At 35.2% G+C, this 22,471-nt stretch overlaps 3 protein-coding genes and 1 long non-coding RNA gene across 4 annotated transcripts in view; 2 read left to right on the top strand and 2 right to left on the bottom strand.

Annotated features, from left to right (window-relative positions):
- Setd3 (SET domain containing 3) overlaps positions 1–11,882 on the bottom strand; it is a 17,692-nt gene extending 5,810 nt beyond the window's left edge. Inside the window, exons 1-3 of the mRNA XM_070310808.1 lie at positions 11,365–11,882; positions 10,434–10,925; positions 10,096–10,219 (exon numbers count right to left, since the gene is read on the bottom strand). Coding sequence (XP_070166909.1) covers positions 10,096–10,219; positions 10,434–10,925; positions 11,365–11,482 — 734 coding nt within the window. The 5' untranslated portion in view covers positions 11,483–11,882. The remainder of the gene's footprint in view (positions 1–10,095; positions 10,220–10,433; positions 10,926–11,364) is intronic.
- On the top strand, positions 1,872–9,975 carry LOC138941282 (protein IWS1 homolog). Its single transcript, XM_070310806.1, has 2 exons — positions 1,872–2,783; positions 6,239–9,975. The coding sequence occupies exons 1-2, from the start codon at positions 2,655–2,657 to the stop codon at positions 9,281–9,283; spliced, it is 3,174 nt and encodes a 1,057-aa protein (XP_070166907.1). The 5' UTR covers positions 1,872–2,654; the 3' UTR covers positions 9,284–9,975.
- Positions 11,208–13,213, top strand: LOC138941286 (uncharacterized). Its single transcript, XR_011448154.1, has 3 exons — positions 11,208–11,935; positions 12,268–12,565; positions 13,029–13,213. It is a non-coding gene; the product is annotated as an uncharacterized lncRNA (long non-coding RNA).
- Positions 12,797–22,471, bottom strand: LOC138941281 (titin homolog). The gene is made up of 10 exons (XM_070310805.1): positions 21,489–22,471; positions 20,216–20,755; positions 20,020–20,123; positions 19,541–19,853; positions 19,086–19,206; positions 18,136–18,283; positions 16,785–17,695; positions 15,121–15,685; positions 14,468–15,029; positions 12,797–14,290 (listed from the first exon to the last, which is right to left on the bottom strand). The coding sequence occupies exons 1-10, from the start codon at positions 21,889–21,891 to the stop codon at positions 14,121–14,123; spliced, it is 3,837 nt and encodes a 1,278-aa protein (XP_070166906.1). The 5' UTR covers positions 21,892–22,471; the 3' UTR covers positions 12,797–14,120.

Here is a 22,471-nt window from a genome sequence, read left to right as displayed (position 1 = left end):
AAATAATTTAACTTTTGTCTTAAGCCTTTTCGTTTAAAATCAATATTTATGGAGATATCTTATGATAGAAGGCAATTTCTATAATCACTCATCCTGTATAATACTTTGGAGTCTTACTTTTTTATTTATTTATCATAATTACAGCAATATATTTCAAATCACAGAGAAAAAACTTCAAATATTTCAAATTATAAATACATAAAATTTTCTGTCGCATATTATAGATTAAGAACTTAAAACATTGCAGTCAACTTCCGATATCCATCTGCATCTCGGCAAAAAATCGCATCGTTATTATCGTCGTTCATTAACAACGAGTTGACGACCGTCATTTTCGTCAACCTCCTGCACGTCCAATGCGTAATCAATGCTCGATAAAAATTTTTTGGAAAAAGGATTCGCACGCGAGCTCTTTGGAAAAACATGTCGTCGTTTCGTTGCTACTTGCGATTAATTTGAAACTTCTTCCGTTTATCCTCTATATTTTTTCCGTTATACCGGAACTGGCGAAAAAGGTAAATTATTCATTATTCTAATAATTTATTATATTTTCGCATAAAATATATAGATGAAAAAATACAATAAATTAAATGGAAATGTTAAATAAAAAAAGAAAAGCTGATAATTAACACACATTAATCTAAATATTGAACTTTTGTTGATACTACAAAGATACTGTTCTCAAGATATGTCATGTGAATAATGTCATAATTTTCAAAAAATTATTATAAATTACATTCAGTTTCTTTGAACAAATGTCTCACTTTAAAAAGAGAGGAGAAAGGAAGAGAAATCACGAGGCTACGAACGTTATCTACGTAAATTACGCGTAAAAAGGTAGTTTACATAGCCTCGTCATGCTATTGTTATAAATGTTCAACACACTTTTCTACTTTATGCTCATTTGCTGATCGTAATTTGTGACGTATGTATGCCATGGTATAAAAATACGTGTTGCAGAGCGCACGTAATACTTAACTCACATAATATTTAATATTAATGTAGAAAATATCAAATAATATTATTAAATAATAATATTTAAAGAACAATTCAAAAAGTATTAATAGTGTTTTGTATACATTGTACCATCGCATGAGTCAATATCTAAAATTCACAGTTTATTAGTGTATTTCTAAAAACGTACGTACACAAGCGTTAAGAGTCACTAAAATCCCGCCGTAAGGCAATTTCTTCAACGCAATTAAAAATTCATACGTGACAGACGCGCCTACGAGATTTGCGTTAAAAGGATTTTCGCTTCGAGTGTCTAACGACTTCCGTTTCTCCGCCTCTCGATGCGACCGTACTCCCACGGATTCTGCGAGCAACCAATCATGATGAATGTGCAAATAACTAAGATTTCTTAAATTAACAACTTATCGATTCATAGTGATCGCGTGTAAATATTCATTGTGTAATTACGTTTTTTCATATGCCAATAGCAGCCATTTATCATATAAAAAATATATTTTTTGTCATAACGTTTTAACGACAGCGTTCTTTCTTTCTTCTCTCATTACGGATGAAACATCAATAAATACATGGCTTTATTAAAAGAAAAGGTAGTTCCCGATTGTTTATATAATATTCTAATATAATATTTTAATATAATAATATTAAATCACGTCGAAAATATTCTACTTTATATTCTCCAGAACGAGCTACTTTCTCCAGCATCACAATTTTTCCTTCCATAAAATGTTGAAGACGCGATCATCGTACCGAAGGTGAAACACCTTTCATCACGTTTCTCAATTTGGATAGTACGACGTGCACGGCAGATTCCTCGTGTTATCTGATCGGATCGGTCTGCGTGATGTAGTTACCGGATTCATCTCCGGCGCGAGTCGGTTCCGGAGAACATCTTGTTGAGAGCGGGCGAGTAGCAGTTAGTAGTAGTAGTAACAGTAGAAGAACTCACGATATAAGACTACTCCTTTCGCGAGTTTCACCGACTTACTTAGGAGCGCGCTCAGAGAAAAGCGACGTCAGTTCGCAGAGGCGATTTGCCGAGAACGCAAAAGGAGCGCGAACGCGAGCGCGAGCGCGAAAGTTTTATACGCGAATGCGACATACGAGCGATTCCTTCCTTTCGCTTACGATCAAAAATGGAAAATTCATCCGTCGATCGCGACGTTTTCCGCGCGATGATCGGGAAAAAACTTTCATAATCTGAGAGTAAAAAAAGAAAAGAAAAAGGAGAGGAAGCAAGAGGAAGCAATATTCTCAGATCTCAGAGTTTCCTCATTAAAGCCAAATAAGAGTGATATGCGATGGTTTAAAAACATTCTGATACAAGCTGAGATAAGCTCGAACTAATTAATTTTATTATCTCAGTGTGCTATAACTTTACTATAATGCGAAGAGGGTAGAGGATTAGTTTATTCCATCGCAATCGATTGTTTTTGTGTATTTTTATAAATTTTGATATTAATTCAATCGACCTCGGGGATTAAGTGCACATTCGCCTGCATGATTCTTGAGGAGATCCTAAGTTTGTGCAACAGAAAAAACGTGATTTTTATTATTTTGTGCGCCGCGGTCATTTACGTGCATTTCATCGCCGAGAACGACGAGACAAAGTGTGTTGGCGGGAGAGGATCGCGGTGTCGCGAAGACGAGGAGGCATCGAGATTCCTGATCGCGCTGCAACTATGCGGAAGGCGTTTTCCGTGCTCGCGCTAATCGCATTCGCGTGTGACATCTCGCGCGACCCCCTGGTCCACGGCGACCCTGCCGGGAATCCGGAAGTTGCGGGAAGAAGCGATGACTACGAGTGTCAGGTAAACGCAAAAAGTGTCATTCTCATATTCCGACGAGCACTCAGAACAAGTTTACTTCAATACGATATCCAGGCTCGTGAATAAAAAAAAAAGAGAAAAGGAAAAAAAATATTCCGCGGATAATAAAGGCTGATTTTAAAACGCGAAAGGATTGAATTTACCGTAACATTAATACTTATTATATACCTATTTGTAACATAAACGTTTTTTATATATTTCTTAACTTTTTTAAAAAAATCTGACATGAGCGATTTATACATATTAGAAAATAAGATATTCATTATTAAGAATAGACTATTAAGAATTTCACAGATTTCATACTAATTTTAACGCGAAACGAGTTCCTAAAGTAACATTTTGCGATTTAGACGCGGAGAGAATTAATGATTATATTATCGACTGCGGAAAGCCGAAAGTTGTTCCTTTCAGACTTTTAACCGGTTGTGGTTTTTTTTTTTTTTTTTTTTTTTTCCCCGCGAAAACTGGTACTGATTACTAAATTCCATGACATTCCGTGGCAAGAACATTCGTCATATGTTATCACAGTACGATTCTAACTCGGGCAGAGAATATATGCACGCACGCATATATCAGTCCCGATCTCTCGATTACGAAATGATTGCGACGTTCGCGGGTGGCAGGTCCAAGTTCCGTGGTAATTGCATTCATCAAGTATCATTAGACTCAAGTGATTCAAGTTAAGCGCAGAATATTAAGAATACTTTTTAACTCTATCTTCTCGCACAAAGTGCTCGCTGTCAAAGTGATAAAAATTTGACATAACACTCTTCATAGCGTACATTAGTATTTTTTCATAAATAGTTAATCATAAATGATGAAATTAATAAAATTAATCGTTTTTACCTTTTACAAACTTTTCATTTAATAAAACTTTATAACGTAAATTATAGTTTTCAAAACACTTTGTCTTCCTCCCATCCTAATCAATAAAAGTGATAAATTTGAAGCTTATTCAATGAGAATGTAACTAATGTAAGCGTGCCATGTTTCATCATATCCTTTTGACTTTTGACGTGAGAATTTTAGCAACCCAAATTAAAATAAAATCGACTGAAATTTAAATCGCTGAAATTACTTTTCGATCTCTTATAACACAGAAAAATTATCGATACTGCAATATATGGAAACGATCATATTCGCAATCTACGTCTAGTTTATAGTTTATAATTGAGAGAAAGTGCGAATTTTGCGTATCTGCTTGTATTCCCGTGATTGCCATTATATTCTGCGGCGTATCGAAATCGACTCGTAAGATTGCTCTATCGGAACGCTTTTCCTCCGGAATTTTTCGCCGATGCACAGAGCCGCGAAATCGACGCACCGAGACGAGAAAACTGACGCGTAAACTATGAGAGAAAGAGAAAGCATTGCGCGGAAAGTTCGAGACTTTATAAGCATTTTGTCGTATATTTCCACTTATCTTTATTATCAGAATTTGAAATGAGAGAACGCGAAGAGCAAAATCCAATGCCTAATCCGGTGAATGCATTCTTTAGAGAGAGAGAGAGAGAGAGAGAGAGAGAGAGAGAGAGAGAGAGAGAGAGAGAGAGAGAGAGAGAGAGAGAGAGGCGAATAATGCACGTGTAGTAAACAGCACCGGTTGTCGTTCTAGGACTTTTAACAGGCCTGGAGAAAATATACAAATTAAATAATCTATATGTCATAGAAAATAAAAAAATATTAAATACATTTCGTACAGAGTACATGTGCTGTGATATATTAGTGTCAAGAATGATGAATCTAAAAGCAAATGCGTAGCTTCTTCGATAATCGGCGAACGAACAAAATACGACGAGTCATTTCCGTTACTCGCGCGAGAATAATTGTGGATAATTTGCCATGTGACTCGCGAATATGCGAAATTGGATCGTGGAAAATGGGAACGCGCGCGCATGCGGTCCTTTTCACGGCGAGAAAGCGAAGTGAAAATCATCCGCGAAAGCACACGGAACTTTGTATTAATGAAGTTACAAAATGTTTTAATATAACAATAACGAATCAATTGAATTAATGCTCCTTTATGCCACGATGACTCACTTATGCTCGATTTATTATTATTTACGCCTAATGCACTTTATCTTAACAGCATAACGAAACGTCTCGGTAATGAGGATGCTATGAAGCAAAATAATTTATCTTATTTTGTGCTTAATAATAAATAAATAATCTCTATTAATTGTAATCATTAAAAATTTGAGTAGATTAAATAAATTGGTATAAAAAATACATATGTGTGTACAAAAATTAATTTATAAGTAAATTAAATTATTTCACTCGTTGTAAAAGAGCAAATAATGATTTAATCTACTTTGTATATAATTTCGGTAGCGAATTAACTTCCATAGAAGATTTATTTCACAGAAAACGAAAACGGAAAAACATCCGCGGGCGAAGAATCGCACTTGGAGCTCCTTTTATTTCGTACGTTCTCTCACGCGTTCTCTTTCGCGCACGTCCGGCTTGCGAAAGTAAAAGCGAGAAATCACCGAATATCCTTTCATCGTGCCGCTTGAAGAAGATCCTGACGAATAATCGAGATACGTGCACAAGATCTAGTGTTCGCGACGCGTACTTCCGCGGGCACATTGTTAACTCACGAATTATCATTTTCGACGAAAATGACAAATAAGTATTGTATAAAAAGAACGTTCCCAATCTGCGAAAATCTTTTCCATCTAAAAACATCGTAAAAATTTATTCTCTTTCTATGATTTTATGAAAATAAACTCCTGTTTAGCAAAATTTTAATTGTGAATATTACGACTTCTTATATTGAAAAAATATTATTTTTCTTGGCGAAATATTGATTTGTAATTTATGTAAACATGCCGTGACAATATTTATTAAACGCATTGCAAACATCTCAGTACTTTCTATCGACTTACCGTCGTTAGCCTTTACTGTTATTCGCAACCGCATGCCTCGTTTAACAACAATTTCCCGCGTGACTTGTAACGAATTGCAATTTGCCAAAGTTTATTTAACTTTATGCTCGCAAATTATTTCAAGTGGCAAACGCAATGATGTTGATTGAATTTCATAGAAATTTCCCAGAATAAAGGATTAATTCTCCAAACTTGAAATTAAATATTCTAAAATATAGAATAAACCAGAATCAACAAGAAACTTGTTCCGATTAAAAAATATTAAATCATTGCGAGATATATATCACTTTACGAAAATAATTGTTATAATAAAATAAAAATATAAAAAGTTAATAATTATTCCTATGCGAACTTGATATTTTTCTACATCTACATCATTAATACATAATTGAGATATATATTCTTGTGTACAGGCATTATCGTTATTGCAAAACTTGTATTATGCGAAACGTTGATTTAGAATATATCCGCATTGATATATCATTAATTAATAATAAAAAATCTATTAAAAATATTAATTATTAGAGGAGAATTCATAATTTTTTTCAGAAAGAACCGAACGGACAGTTCGACGACACGGAAGTGCCGCAAAGGTCCATGGGGGGGAATCGCGAACAAAGTCCAAGCGAGCCCGTAGGTAAATGGAGAAGCAACGGCGAGGCTCTCGAACCGAAGTGGCGAGACGGCGATTACATACCACTTTTACCATTCTCTCGCTACCGGTCCTACACAAGGGACGAGATCGACGACGCTGAGAACTTTTCCAAAACGAATCGTCGACCGTTCGAGTATCGTTATACGATCGACCAATCAAATCCTCGAGGAAGTCCAGACAGTCGAGGCGTTCCATCTTCGAGCGACTACGACCAAGCGACGTATCGAAGTCACGAAGATCATCCGCGCGATAGTTCGACGCTCGATGAGGAAACGATCGAGAGCGCGGCGAGCAACGATGGGAAACGCAGTCGCAATATCGTCGATGTTTCGGTTAACAACGACAGGGAAGCCTCGAGATATCACGAGGCCTTCCAGGCTCGACCCGACGAGTACGAGCATGAATTCAATGACGAGGAATATATGAAACCTCGCCCAAGGAAAAGAAGACCACCGCAGAATTACGAATTCGCTCTGGCGAACGAAGCATCTTCTAATGAGGAAAACGAAGAATCGAGAGATGCCTCTCAATTTCCGTTATCGGAAAGCAGTAAAAATCTCCCAGTAATGACGCGATCATCCGACAACGAACGAAAAAACGCGCTCGAGTTGAAATCACTCTTAAAGATGCAGCAAGAGGAGGGCTCGAGTCTGTCAGAGACTCTGCAACGCAGAAATCTGAGCTTGAGCGATCTCCTGAAGGGCAAGGCCGACGTGATCAACGCTTTGAAATCAAGAATCGCCGACGAGTCCGACGAATACATCGAGGAAATGTCGAGGGTAATGTCCGATTCATTAATGATGAAGCTCGCCACAGTAACACCACCTTGGAGATCCATGACGACCGAAAATACTAATATTATAAAAATTACGGCGGCTTCAAGTACTTTAGATAACTCCATATCCAGAGTAATAATCGTCCCGCATGAAGTTTCAGAAAATTATGACGAGGTATCTTCAAATGACACGAATCGTATTAAAGAAAAATCGAATAAAGCCGAAAATATCGCGACGCAATCCGTGCGCGATTCTTCGTGGCGAAGAATGGCTTCGACAACTCCTCCGATCGTCTCGACAGTGATTACCACATCGACGACATCGCCGCCGATCGCGGTAAACTCCATGGAGTACTTTCTGAATGACGACGGCAACGCGGGATCGACGAGCGATCGCGCGGCAAAATTCGAAAATCTTGACGAGGACGAGATCATGGAATTCTCCGACTTTACGAACTTCAAGAAGGGAAAGAGTCCGACGAAAGCGACGAGCGAGAGGATCGCTTCGCAATCACCGGCTCGCGATACCGAGTCCACCTTGAGCATCGAACAAATCCTCAATTCTACGGAGCGCATCGAGCCGATAAGATATCGCCAGAGCGATCAAGGCAGCAATACTAAAAGTAATAGCGATAAAAAGATTATTCAGGATCAATCAATTCCTATTGGCGAACCGGCGTCTACGGAGGATTACAACACGTTTATCGAAGCCGAGTATCAGAACGATGCTCCGATCCCTGAAGAAGATCATGGAAAGCAGAATAAAGTGATGAGTAATCCAAGCGCTAGTCAAACTCGTGTTGTCACGAGTCCAGTTGAGAAAAAGCAAACCGCGAATCCAGATGATGATATAAAGAAGCTGTACGATAAGAATCGCTCGACCGAGTATCATCAGGTAAGCCGATCGCCAATGGAAAAGATTCGCAATCACGCGAGTCTGAAGAATCATCAAGGTGCGGATAGCAGGCGCTATGAAGAGGTCATCTCCGAGATCGAACCGGAGGCACGAGCAGAGATCTTCGAGCTATTCGCGTCTGGCTCGGCCGGCAAACGATTAGAGCGGCTTCTAAAGTCGAGAAATATGAGCGTGGAGGAATTGATAGCGCTGCGTCAAAGAGGGTCCAGCAAGGTGCACTTGACAGAAATGTCGCGATTGAGAGTAACTAAACCGCAGAACAATCTTCAGACCTTAGAAACCTCTAATACAAACAATGAAGATATTATCATACAGCTCTCATCATCTGGTAATTCCAATGGACGCATCAGCGAAGGTGAGAAGATTTCTGAAAAGGAAGGCGCGAAGCGAGAGAAGGCGGAAGAATCAATGACTCAGTTCATCAAGCAAGACATCATAGGCTATTTGGACGATCCGTTTTTCGACAAGAACGTGAAGAACATGTCGATGTCGAGATTGCTGGATCTCGTCGAGCGTGACAAGAATGCATCGAGGGGAACGTTTCCTGAAAATGACACACTAAATGAACATAACGAACTGCAGAATTCCCATCGAACGGTGCAGATCGTTGATTTATTTACTACATTCGATTCTCTTCCTTTTGTAAAAGACGTGCAGCGACAATTCGATACAGCTAAAATCAATAATAACGAATTTGAACCTAAGCTTCCGATAGACAATGATAACGCAAGCGTAGTGTTAGTCGACGAAGATACGAAGATCGTTGAAGCAGATAACTCCTCTGGCCAATTCCATGCCGGATATGTAAAAGAAATCGCGAAGGAGGAACCGAACGTCATCGAAATAAAAACGATTTACGGGGAAACGATGAGCGATGGGGAAGAGAGAAAGACCCTGTCACAGATGAAGCCAAGCATAATAGCGAGCGGCGCGATATTAGGCGTGACGATCGTCGTGTTTCTGGCGATCTTCATCGTGTGCCGGATTCGGCAGAAGCGAAAGTACACATACAGAAACACGTTCTCCCGCGCGATGTTCCAGAACCCGGTTATGATGGCGAGAAAGCTCTCGAATTCCAGCAGCCTCAGCACCGTGATGGTAAACGTCGTCGCGACATCGACGACCAAAAGGCCCGAGAGAACGGAAATGCAGGAGACTGTGGAGGAGTTTGATGGCAAAAGCGATATAGACAACGATTCGTTGGACGGGAACGACAGCTGGGAGACGATACCCGATTACGCGAAATAATTCGTTGCCGGCATAATCGATACGATGGTCTATCAGTTTGATGCAGAAAAAATTTGTCGCGTTTATCAAGTGAAATTAAAAACATTATATCCATTTTTAATTGCATATTTTTTTAATTTTATAATTTTTATTTTAAATGATATAATATTATCATCATTGAGAGATTTACAATATATTTTTTCTATTTAAAAAATATATCTATTTTTTTTAATGCTTATATTTAATAAAATAAGATTTAATAAGAATGCCGACAAAAACTTTGCATCAATCTAATAGAAAGCCACCATTTTCGCTTATCAAAAATAAACTGTATCATAAAAAGGCTGATTGGATGTCCTTAGCGAGCACTTTGAAGTACCATATTGATTCAAATTAATCATGAGATCTTATTGACAAAGAATTAAAATAATTAAATCCGTAAATGTATATATACATATTTTTCTAAATTAAATCGACCAATACAAAGCCACGGGAAAAAATTGTATTTAAAATACGTCATTAAGCTACCCTCTCTGAATAATATTTATCATTTTGGCACACAAATAATCAATTGCAAATATTTGAGCTGAATCTAATGTGACTTTATCATTAAATTGACAGATAAATTATATTTTGCTGAGAGAAAACTTTCATATAGAATAAGATATATTTATTTATAGGTTTATACACACACGCGCGCGCACAAACATATGTATATTGTATAAGTTGTATTTTATATAAAAATTGTAAATTTTATTCGTTTTATTTCATTATTACCTATCCTAATTTAAGAGATTCGATAATACAAAGATTTAATTGATTTAATTACTCACCAGTATTTTTCATAAGCGAAAACATCCCTGAGTATCACTGAAACGGCGTTATTGTTGCTTTGAAATACTCTGTTAAAGTAGGAATACTGCCTGGCGATATTTCGACATTGCTTCAATGCAGCCTCTGCACAAAAATAAAATAAATCTAAGAATATGAAAACAAAATTCTTCAATTACTCAATTAAAGATTACAAAATAAATTTATCTGAATATATTGTTAGTCTAAGATTAAATTTTATTAATAAAAAAATATAAATGAAAACGAGTGCATATTTATCTTTAGGATAAAAGAGTGTGAGAAGTAAAGGATTTTATAAATATGATTTGTCTATGTATACCTAATGTGGGACTGCCTTTAAGCTCCATCATATCATTGGCTTTCATATATAAAACTGTGTTGTAGCTACTAGGAAGCATATCCAGGTAAGGCTTCCAATTGGAGTTCTCCTTATGCCTCTCTACGAGAAGCGCTATTGCCAATGCCACTTGCGGCATATGCTGCACCAGTGGATCATTTTGCAGGACTGTCAGTTCTGGTGCCGCTGTATACGTACTGAAGATGAGAGCCCTCGGTATTTCCAGAATCAACTGATTCTCAGCAAAGTCAGTCTCTGCCTTTAGTCCCAGATCACATCCCGGAAATTCGGCGATACTCATGCCGTCTATGCGTGCCCCATTCTCTGTAAGCCAATTCATAAATTGTCCAATCCCCTGGGATCGCTGAGATGATTCTGTCTTCATCTCCTCCAGACGTTTAACCTTCAGCAGAACTTCCGATATATCCAAGTAGTTGTTCCATAACTGCGTCACATACGCTGGATTGCTGCTTACTGCAAACCCACCAAAATAGCAAGTAAAAACAAACAATTTTCTCACAAATGAAAATAACTGAGGAATAGATTCTAATAGTTATATATATATATATATATATATATATATATATATATATATATGTGTGTGTGTGTGTGTGTGTGTGTGTGTGTGTGTGTGTGTGTGTGTGTGCGCGCGCGCGTGCGCGCGCGTGCGTGTGTGTGTGTGGAAAAAAACGTATAAAATAATATCACAAAATACGAGAAATGCTTGTCGTACATGTATTTATTATATTCCATCTTTTCATATTTTAGCCAAGTTTCGAGAATATACATGTTCATTTATTATCAACACAATCGATACAACTTTTCTTACTGTTCCAAGCGTGGGAAACTCTTCCCTCTCTGATGCGCCGACAATATATCACACAAGCAGAAGATCAAACATGAAAATACTTACGATGAAAAAGTTTCTCGCACAAGGCATTAAGCTCGTTCCTCTTCGCCGCGGATATGTGCTTCTGCTGCGATGATAGGCTCTGTTGTTTACCTTTTGCGTGAGCCTTCCTCCTGCCCATTTTTGTCTACTATCTCACGGCGCTCTCGTCAAGGCTCACCGTCGCTCTCAGATACATTATAATGCGTAACGCGCGGCGCCTATGACGACTGGCAAGAATAAACACTCTTTCGCCGCAACGAAAATAGCACGTACGGGCCACCCGTGCCCGTCCGACGCGAGTGTCGAAATACGGGTGACATAACCTGAAAAGCGCGGGAGACGCGTTCTATGTATCGCGCGGTTCCCGTTTCGGCCCTTTTCCTCTTCCCGCACCGCACTTTATTGATTTTCCAATTTCTGCTAGGGGGAGGTTACCTACTTTCTCATAACTCCTATCTCTTGAACTTTCTTTACCACTGAATCTCAATCATTCTTTGAACTGTCGGCAATAATTCGGAATACTTATTCCGGGATGACATATCGCCGACATATCTTCACCGCGAATCAGTATGCATGTACATACGAGAAATTGGTAATTATACAAGATTTTAACTGTATATATAGGTGCTAAAGACAATTCATCTGGTCTTATAATCTCCAGACATCCTACATCTCGTTATTTTTATATATAATGTTCTTTTTTAGATGTTATTTTATTTATAAATAAAAACAAGACGATTTAAATCACATTGTAAATCAATTTCTTTCTTCATGGGTATTGTAATCTTGTAATTATATATGTGGACTCATTTACATATGCATAATATATATAAATTTTATATACAAAATAAATGAAGGATCTGTATTCATGAAATTATTCCATGTATTGTATTGAGTAATATTGTAATTTGTTGTTCTTCCTAGGTTTAAAGTTACATTGGAAATATAACAACTGTAAAACAAACAACTATAAAAAGATGATACTGTGAACGTCATTAAACATATAACTGATCTATAAAAAAGAAAATTGTGCAATGTGTTGCAAATATGTGTACATATCTGTCTATTGAAATATTTTATAAACTGTGTAAATATGTGTAAATATTTCCAATCATTCAACATTTATTTCAATAAAAAAAAAAAAAGAAAGAAAGAAAGCAAAAGATAATATGGTCACAGCAGATTGAGATGTGCGTGTCGTTAAACATCCAATATTCACAAGGTATATTCACCTAAGATCTTTTGCTATACATATAAAAAATTTCTTAATCGGAAATATAAAATCCGCTTGATAAATTATCGAATTCTTATGTATAACAAAACATAGTACAATAAAACATAGCAAATATATGAATTTTCACGCTGCAAAGTAAAAAGTAGCTTCTATAAGCAGTTTACGAAATATAAATAATGAAATATATATATATATATATATATATATGCTAAAATATGTATAATAAAATCTAGACAAACAAAACGTTATGATGCGGAAACTTATGACTGTATGCTACTATATGTGAGGTTTATCCAGCAAATAAATTTCAGTAACATTACTTAAAACAATTTTAATGTGTCCAATTTATATCACTTAAAACTTAAATTTAGCATATCTCTCTAACATTGTTTTTTCTCTTATCTCATAGTATAAAATATAAATCTCTATTCCTCTAATGTATTTTTTTCAGGAGATAGTGTCTCAGGGTCCTAGAAGTAAAGAAACAAATTGTGCCTTATTGAAAGGAATATAGACACAGTCATTATTGAAAACTTACAATTATACGCATTTTGTACTTGGTACATAATGTTATATTTGATTATGCGTTTGTATGTGCAATAAAATAATAAGTATATTACACATTCTACACGATACTACCCCAAAGTTTTGCCATAGTTTCTTTGCAGCGGAAAACTCGTATCCTAAATATATACTAAAGATACAGATACAGTCACATATTATATTTATGTATATATTTTTTACAGTTTAACGTCTAAATAGAGCCGTATATATAGACCACACGATTTTACACTTTCTGTTACTCCAATCGAAACTCGATGTTATATACTGTAAAATTATAGATCTAACTAATCTTTCGACTCTAAATACCATGCCGTAGGTATCTTGAAAAGAAAAAAAAGAAAGAAGGTCTAATGCATCAACGAGCATTGAAGAAATGATTCATTTCACTCCTGACATTCTTTTTCTTACAGATAAACATACAGTGCAGTTGTATGTTAATTTCTTACCACATAAGAATCTATAATGTTCACATACTATGTAATCTTGTCGGATTACTTACTTTCAACGCAGGTACACATCACAGCAATTCAGATAAGGTACAGATCTATACCATTTCTTCTTTCTTTCGTACACGAAACAGTAAAATTGTAATATATAAAAGTCAAAATTTTATTTCATTAAATTAACCCACACAAGAATAGTAGAGCATGTCATATCATGTTTACTTTGTAGCAAAGATGGATGCGTCTGATACGCATACATGGTCCCGCGTATTTATCACAAAAGCATTAAATATACCATAATGGCTTTCATCGCTGTACAGTGTGTACCGATACGTTGTAAAGGGTTATTAATCGTTGAAGATTCTATAAAACTCATGGTACATAAATATATAAGTTACTTTCCATCCAAAAATTCGTAATTATTGGAGCACAGAGACACTGTATAGAGTTAATTTTACAAAATTCCCGAACTTCGCACATGTGTCGCTTTAATGTCTGTTCGTTTCATTTGACTTTTCGTATCATCGTGTTCACTTCTATTGCGCCGCGGTATCTAAAATGCTTTGCCGCCATGTGGCGTGAAAAGGAATTTTCAAGATCTTGACTCGTGTCTTGGGCAACGCGGTTAAAAGAAGCTTCTGTAGTTGTGGCAATGGTAAAATATCGACTTGCGGACTCGCCAGTTGTGGCTGTTGCTTGTCATCTCCTGCAAAATAATTAAATAACGATTCATAATATTATGTATGTATATATGTATATATATATATATATATATGTTTTCATTAATATCTTTGATTTTACTATATATATAGTAAAATCAGAGATATTAATGAAAACATGCTAATCTCTCTCAAGTTAATTAACATTGATAACTGCAACATACCTTTTTGATTCTCGTTTTCGTCTTCGACATCTGCAATCAATCGTAAGCAGGGGACAGGTTTTAAAACTGGTATAGAATCTCCAGTAACTTGTTTACTCATAAGATTGCACTGATCAACAAACAGTTCTGTAACCCTTAGTAATTCAAGGGTAACACCCCATATGAAATGTGTCAAGTTGTTTGATAATTCTGTGACACCTCCAAGCACCATGTTATTAGATGTTGCTGATTGAGATATGTAAGTTGGTATAATTAGTAACCTCTTGATATTCTTGCAATTAGCAAGACATTTGTCAAATCCATTTTTCACATCAAAATTAACCAACTCCATCTGACAGAGATTTTCCAATTTTGATACGCCTTCAAGGATATCAAATGTACAACAGGATCCTTGACCCTTTTCAAGTCTAAGGCGTTCCAATTTATTTAATTTAATTAAAACATTAGTTCCAAACTTGTCGGGAAAGTCAGAACATTCGCCCAATTCTAACGTTTCCAGATTTATTAATACCTGTATAACATCAATTTTCTTCTTTCCAAGTTCCTTAACTGACGTCAAACTCTGTACATAACAAAAGAAATTACATACATTATATATAGAACATATATATATATATGTTTTAAACAAAATTATATTAAATATTAGGGCTCACCAGTTGCGTCAAGTGTATTAAGTTTTGTAGAGATGTAAGATCTTGTTGCAATGACATTCCACTTATTGCTTTGAGTCTCAGTTCTTGGCATCGACCTAGGTTCCCAATCGATTCCAAGTTGAGAGAATCACATTTAATCGACATTGCACTCAGTACCTCCAATTGAGGACAACTCTTAATAACTTCTTCGACCACCATGACGGGACATCTGCATAACTCAAGCTTGACGAGACTGGTCACTCGCGGTACAATAGTCAAAAACTTCCTCCAAATATTATCAGATTCACCAGAGACTAACATTTTTCTAAGATCTAAGTGTTGCGTACCGCGTCTCTGTAATGTTTCCGCCAGACCGTCCCAATCAGTCACCTGGCTATTCTTCATACGTACTGTCTTCCATAGAGATGGATGAGCAGCTAAATCATGCCACATCTTACAAACTCGCCCGGCCCGCAGTAGTTCTTGCACCTTAAGATATTGGAAAATACGAAGCAGAGCATGATAGCCGGCACAAACTGAACTCATGAAATTTTGCTGCTGTTCCATGTCCTGATTTTGCTTCCTCCTGAAAGTATTGAAAGAAGAAAATGCACAATTTAAAAACAGATACTTGACATCTATCTCACATCATACAAAAATAATTTATTTATCTGTATTATAACGATAAAAGTTTATTTTTAAAGAGACTTTTAAAGAGGATTTAGAAAAGTTATGTCTGTTATATAGTATAATTTTCGATATATGTCTTTGATGATATGAAAAAGCCTCTAGAAAAATAATCTCTGATTGAAAATTTATATATATATATACAATAAATTATCTATTCCTAGCAACAAGGTCATAAGGCTTAAAACAAAGAAACAAATATAGAAGTGGATATAGGATTGCGGAATGAAAAGGATTGTGAAAATTTATGGGAAAACGCACTAAGAGTTTTTGTTTTCAGCTCGCACACATGCCTTTATATCTGCAAATATAAAAAGTAAAAATGAATTAGATTTTTTTCCACTGAAGCACTTATCAGTAGCTTTATTTGTAATTGCAGCATGAATGTAAACACATATACATAAATGTGCATAGTAAGCCAATATCAAGTAAATCGCGCGCGCGCGAGTAATGCGATTGTAGGAATTAATTTACCTTGATACTACAATTACAAAAAAAAAAATACCGTGGGAATCAACGGGTGCACATTTTATTTGTTTTTCATATTTGTTGAAAATTTGGCCGCATTTCTAAGAAGCTAAGGCAGTGTGCTTCGATCATAAGATAAAATCAAATTCATTTTTAACTTTCGAGATTTTCATATTTCCAAATATAATAAACACATCGGTATATATTGCATTTACAATTTTATATAATTTTTGCATATTTATCAAACTTATAATAAAATGTGTTGTCATAAAACATAAAGTCTAATATATAATTAAGCTAAAAATAAAAGAGAATATATAAAAAAGTTTTATATAATTTTTACTGAGTACAAAAGCATGTGTGGATTATTATAGAAAGAGTATTTATAAACTTTGTAAATACAATATGTACAAAGCAACTGCCAAAACCTCAAAAGAGAGTTGCCTTAACTTAAATTACTTGGAAAAAGCATCTTTTAAATAAGGGATAAAATATAAGAATGTCTATGCGTTTCAAGGATTTACACTTACTTGCTATTTTTAATTTTTGTTACTGTACCCGCTTTACTTGATAACGATTGTCGACGAGCTGCTTTGATTGGTTCAGCATTTGTTTCAAGAGTGTCTGCAGTTTCTGTTATATGTGCCGGTGTACATGCAGATTTATTTTCAGACAATTTACGATCTATATCTGCTTTTTTCTTGTCAGGCAGATAATCTGTGTCAGCAGTGGAAGATTTATTTTCAAATATTTTCTCAACCGACTTATCTCTGTTAGGAATATCTTTATTATCCTTATTATTTTTATTATCTAATTCCTCGGTTATCTCAGTGGTAACTGAAGATGCAGGATCTATCAGATGTGCTATATCCTTTGAAATTTCTTTATCAGATGTAACGTTTATTTTTTCCGGTAGTTCGATATCTAAATGTTTAGATGGAGGTGCACGTAATTTTGTAACAGAATTGTCCACAGTATTCGAAATATCAGTAAGTGAACCATCTTGAAGCATTGGCGGTTTATCGCCAATCTTATCCGGTCTTACTGTTATAGCTGGTTGAACTGCCATTGCATTATTTTTCGGTACTACAATATATCTTTTGCCACCCATTAAAGCGATATTTTGAGCCGGTTTCGGCATAGTACCATCGTAACTTTGCAAAAATTCATTTTCCGTTTGAGGGAACCAAGTGCCTTCCTTTTTGTCTATGTTTGATGATGACGAGTTTGCAGACGATATTTTGGTAATTTTCGAAAAATTTCTCGTTTGCGCGTCCATATTGTCAGATTTCGGAATTCTTTGCAATTTCGGAGGAGATGAATTAGTTTGATGTTTCGATTTTGCATTTTGTGCACCCAACATACTAATTGGGATTAATGGAGGTGGTGTCAAAGATGGATTGTTTGGTGTATGAGATTCTTTAGTATCCGGCTGACAATTCTACAATAGATTTATTTTTATGTATAAAGATTATCACATTTCAATCTGCGTATATAACAATAATATTTTTCACATATTTCATGAAATTTAAAAATAAATTTTAAAATAAACTATTGAAAAAAAAAAAAAGTTATTTTTATTAATACAAGTATATATAATAGAAGCTAATCAAAACGTACAATACATAAGTATTGTATATATCTTAATTTTATATAATATAAGAAATTTGAACACCTACAATCCAAAATTAATTGAATTTTTCATAATCTATAGAAACAAATATTCTCAACAAACAATAAACAAGTGAATGAATAAATGAGTAATAAGTTTGATTCCAATTCCATTCGCACACTAACAAACAAATCTTTAGCGCAATACTTTATATAATAATTTTAATTAAAGATGCATTAAATTCTAAATGTGCTACACAGTAAACCTACCTTACAGACGTATTCGTCACTGCCTGTAAATTCCATGCCATCGACACATTCGGGATGATATAAACAGAGACAGACTCGACATTGTAAACTTGGTATTAATCCCATACTTGTCGAACATCTTATGCTGCATGGCTCTTGAACTTTGGGCCTGTAAGATGTGCGTTGAAGAGGGGAAAGGAATTCAGGAAAAAACACAAGATTCCCATATTAAGGATACATGAAGGGATCGAAAGGAAAAATAGTTATGAAAATTATAGGCAGAATAAACTCGTCTCCTATCTAAAGACAGTAACTTTGGTATATACATATTATATTGTATGCATATTAAAGTTATATTCCATAATTATCCATATAATCCATATATATACTTGCATATTTATATAAAAATACAATAATGTATTTTATTTTCTACTTGCACATAAAACATGAAATGCAAAACTCTAATAAAAGGCAAACTCTATTTTCTCAAGCATAAAGTAAAATAGAACAATTCATATATAAAATATATACTATGATAATATTATATGTATATATTCGGCTATTAATAATTAAATTGAGAGATTATAAACTTCAAATTTTTAATTGTCAATATGTTATTTCATAATAAAGTTTTTAGTATTGACATATTATGCATATAATATGATATACCAAAATATTCTTTTATATTTGATTAACGGAGACATCAGAGAATATTTTAAATATTCAATAAGTTTCTTAAATTTTCTATTATATATATATATATATAAAACAGAAATTTTTCATTTATATATATATATATATATACTCACATCTATATAAACATACACAGAAATATTTCAGAAAACTTTTTCTTTTTTCTTTTTTTATGCGTGTTATCTTTCTGATTAAATTTACATTCAAGATAATATCGAACAATGCATTAACGAACAATGCTAATAATGAAAGTAAAATTAAATAATTCAAATACTTACGTTAGCAATCTTTTAGTTTTAACAGAAGTAACCTTCTCAGCTACTTGCTGACTTCGTCTTGTATTTGCAATACTTCGTTGGGGTGGAAGCATCTCACTTTCTTCAACGGATGGTTTCATTTCTGTTATACAGATTTCAAGATAAATTTATAAAAATTGATTTTGTAATAATTTAAAAAAAAATATATATATATATATATCTTTTATATATTTTTTTAATAATTATATAAATTTAAGTGTATATATATATATATAAAGGAAAGGAATACAAGATATAGAATTGAGATATCATGGAAATTCTAATATTTCTAAATTATAATTGTAATTTGTTATATTGTCATATTATAATATTAATATAATAGAAATATATTAATATATTAATGTTTATAATTTCTCATATTTCAAAAACATAAAAAAAACTATAAACAAATATAATATTTAAATATAAAAACATACTTATTTGAGGAGTTTTCTTTGCAGTTGCTTTTGTCTTATATGCCGGAGAGGCTGATACTTTTGTTGATTTGGGAGTAGCTTTTGTAGACACTGGAACAGGTGCAGGAACGGATTTTGAAACTTCTGCAACAGGTGCAGGAACAGGAGCAGGAGACTCCTGTACTGACTTCCTTGTTGCAGTTTCCTGTAATGACTTTCTTGTTGTAGATTCCTGTACTGTTTTTTTTACTGCAGGTTCTTGTACTGGCTTTTTCGTTGGTGAGGCTTTCTTATTACCAAAAGATTTTCTTCCCATCATAGATCCTCCTGAGCTCTGCAATATCAATAAATATCAAGTTTTCATTAGAAAGACTCTTAATAGTAGATTAATATATTAAATTTTAAATAATTAAAAATATATTAAACTAATATATTTTTTAAATATAGAGCAATATATATTATAATGATAAAACTTAAATGTAAAAACCCTAAGAACATACTCCTATTCTTTTAGCGTGTCGAACAATCTCCTTTTCAGGATCATTAAGCCCAATAGGTTCTTTGAAGAATGTAAAGTTGTCAATAGTCAATTCCTTTGAACTAACTACAAGATAAAAATCAATTGTGATATTTCTAATATATTCATATAATTAATTAAAGTTACATACATGCTACTTTCCGTCACTATATACTTACGACATTCTGCAACCTCTCTAAAACTCCTAACTTTTTTACCCTTTGGTGTATAATAATAGATATCAGCCATTCTTTTAAAAGAGGAATCATTACTAGCTCTAAATACTAGCTCTCGCTTCCATCCATATTTAAATGGCTCTTTGTATAATGGGTTTGACATATCAACAGGAGCTTTTTGCCTTCCCCCTGGACTAGCGCCACGAGAAACGCGACTGCTTTTTGATTTTTGTGATATCGCAGATGGGCTACTTGCAGCTGATGACGAATTTGCTGATCTAATGGAAGTTATTTCAATTTTGTTTGGTTCCACTTCAGAATCTATGCTATTTGGTATATCAATGGAATCTGTTTCTGACTTGTCAGACTCCTTTTCCTTTTTAATCTTTCCTATACTCAAATGTTCCATGCTATCTGTCTCATAAATATAGGTTTTCATATCGTCAGAATCTTGATCGTCTTCTCTTTTTCCTCTAATGTCAAAGCTCCTTTTTGAATATCTCACACGTTTTATAAATTGGGCTTCTGCCATTTCAGCTTCAGCTATGATAAAGGACATTAAAATTTTGCAAATCTGACATTTTTCAAAAATAATATAAGTATTACAATAATGCATATAAAACTTTTGCTACAACTTTTCTACATAAATAATCCATTACATGTTTTTCATAATAGAAAAAAAATATAATAATATAAATAATTTATCAAATTTTTTCTATTTTTGTTTGTCTTTTTCCCCCCCTAATATTTTGTGTGTGTGTGTGTGTGTGTGTGTAGAAATGTAAAAAAAAAAAGATTTATATAGTATAATTACATGGTAGTTTTCTATTGTGCAATAATTGTTTATATACATGTGTATATATATGTACATAATATAAAAATTAAACTATAATAGAAATTAAACTACTATTATGCAAACAAGCGATATAATTGTTATACTTTATAAAAAAGTAACAATATATTACCATTTTATTGTCATTTAAATTCTTGTCTGTGATTTTTTTCGCCTACTTATTGATTTTTCAACTGGCTTTAGCTTTATATGATTTTTCAGTGTCAAAAGTTTCATATACAATACAGTAACGAAAGATACTCAATGTAAACAAAGAAATATTCAGATAAATCTCAATAAAAAGTTCATGTATTAATTTTTCCATTAAATTCGAGAAAAAGAATTGTACAAAAATGAAAGAAATAAAAATATTTTCAAAAAAGAGGAACACATATATAATTATCTCCTCGCCTCAGTGTTTCAAAACCAAACATATAATATTACCAATGAGTTTCTTCAGAACGTGACTACCCGGTTGCAGTTCGAGCCCCTTCGAATCGAAGCCGTTGAACTCCGAGTCCTCGGAGCTGACGTCCTCGAGTTCCGAAAATTTACGCTTACGTCCCCTCGTTGCAAGCGGCTCCGTCGCGTCGCTCTCGATGGTGCTCGTGGAGTTGGCCTTGAACTTTTTCATCTTCCTGCGCGGAAAGGGCGAACCGTGTTTCTTGGGCGAGCCTTTCAGATCGCCGTTAACCTCTTGCGCGTTATTGTCCGCGTCATCGGCCACTGCTTTGCTGCTCGGCGAGTCCTCCATTGGCATGGTAGTATCACCACCGTCGCCGCTTTCGAGGTTAGAATCCTCGCGCGATACTTCGGCGTTCCCGCCATTCACGTTCGCGCCGTCCATCACGGCGGCTCAATCGCCGAAACGAGGCTGCAGTCTACTTCTCGTAAACGCCGCTCTTTTCGCGCTAATCAACACAATATCGTGCGTCGTTTTCGTCGTCAATTATCGTTTTGTACGTTCACTAAAGTGCACCGCGTCAAAATAGATCCGCTGGCTATCACAAAGAAGCACCACACGACACGACACGACACGACACACCACACAGGCAGTCAATCTATCCCACTCTTTTTATCTTTCTCTCTCCTCCCCTCCCCTCCTACACCGGCACGCTACAGTCTCCTCGCGTCGGCCCGCCGTGTGATCCCGCGCTCATCTGGCCCGCGGATGCGCACCGGACGTGCGCAAATGACCACTACGCGCTATTTACACAATTCCGTGATTGTCGCTAGTCTTGTCGCGCGACACGTCCACAAACGGGCGTGCATTACGTTCGCCTACGCCCGCACCTTCGCGCACAACGACACCGTCACTCTGTCCGAGCGTCACGCTGACACACGCAGATCTCGAACGAAAAATCGGCCTCGGAAGCCACGGCCACGCAACATTCACGGAGCGTCTGTCCGCGCGACGAAGTACCGGA

This window comes from Polyergus mexicanus, unplaced genomic scaffold (genome assembly GCF_030449975.1).
Source record: "Polyergus mexicanus isolate NDT 795.1 unplaced genomic scaffold, iyPolMexi1.0 SCAF_18, whole genome shotgun sequence".
In the NCBI taxonomy this organism is placed as follows: Eukaryota; Metazoa; Arthropoda; class Insecta; order Hymenoptera; family Formicidae; genus Polyergus; species Polyergus mexicanus.
The sequence above is the reverse complement of the archived record's forward strand: the minus strand, read 5'-3'. Positions and strand labels throughout refer to the sequence as shown.

Bases quoted from the DNA above. Each gene is read 5' to 3' on its own strand.
- LOC138941282 (XM_070310806.1), top strand. From the start codon at position 2,655: ATGCGGAAGGCGTTTTCCGTGCTCGCGCTAATCGCATTCGCGTGTGAC. The intron at 2,784-6,238 runs GTAAACGCAAAA...AATTTTTTTCAG, and splicing joins GCGATGACTACGAGTGTCAG to AAAGAACCGAACGGACAGTT.
- LOC138941281 (XM_070310805.1), bottom strand. From the start codon at position 21,891: ATGGACGGCGCGAACGTGAATGGCGGGAACGCCGAAGTATCGCGCGAG. The intron at 19,207-19,540 runs GTATGTTTTTAT...TCTGTATAACAG, and splicing joins AAAGAAAACTCCTCAAATAA to AAATGAAACCATCCGTTGAA. The intron at 17,696-18,135 runs GTAGGTTTACTG...AATCTATTGTAG, and splicing joins GTGACGAATACGTCTGTAAG to AATTGTCAGCCGGATACTAA.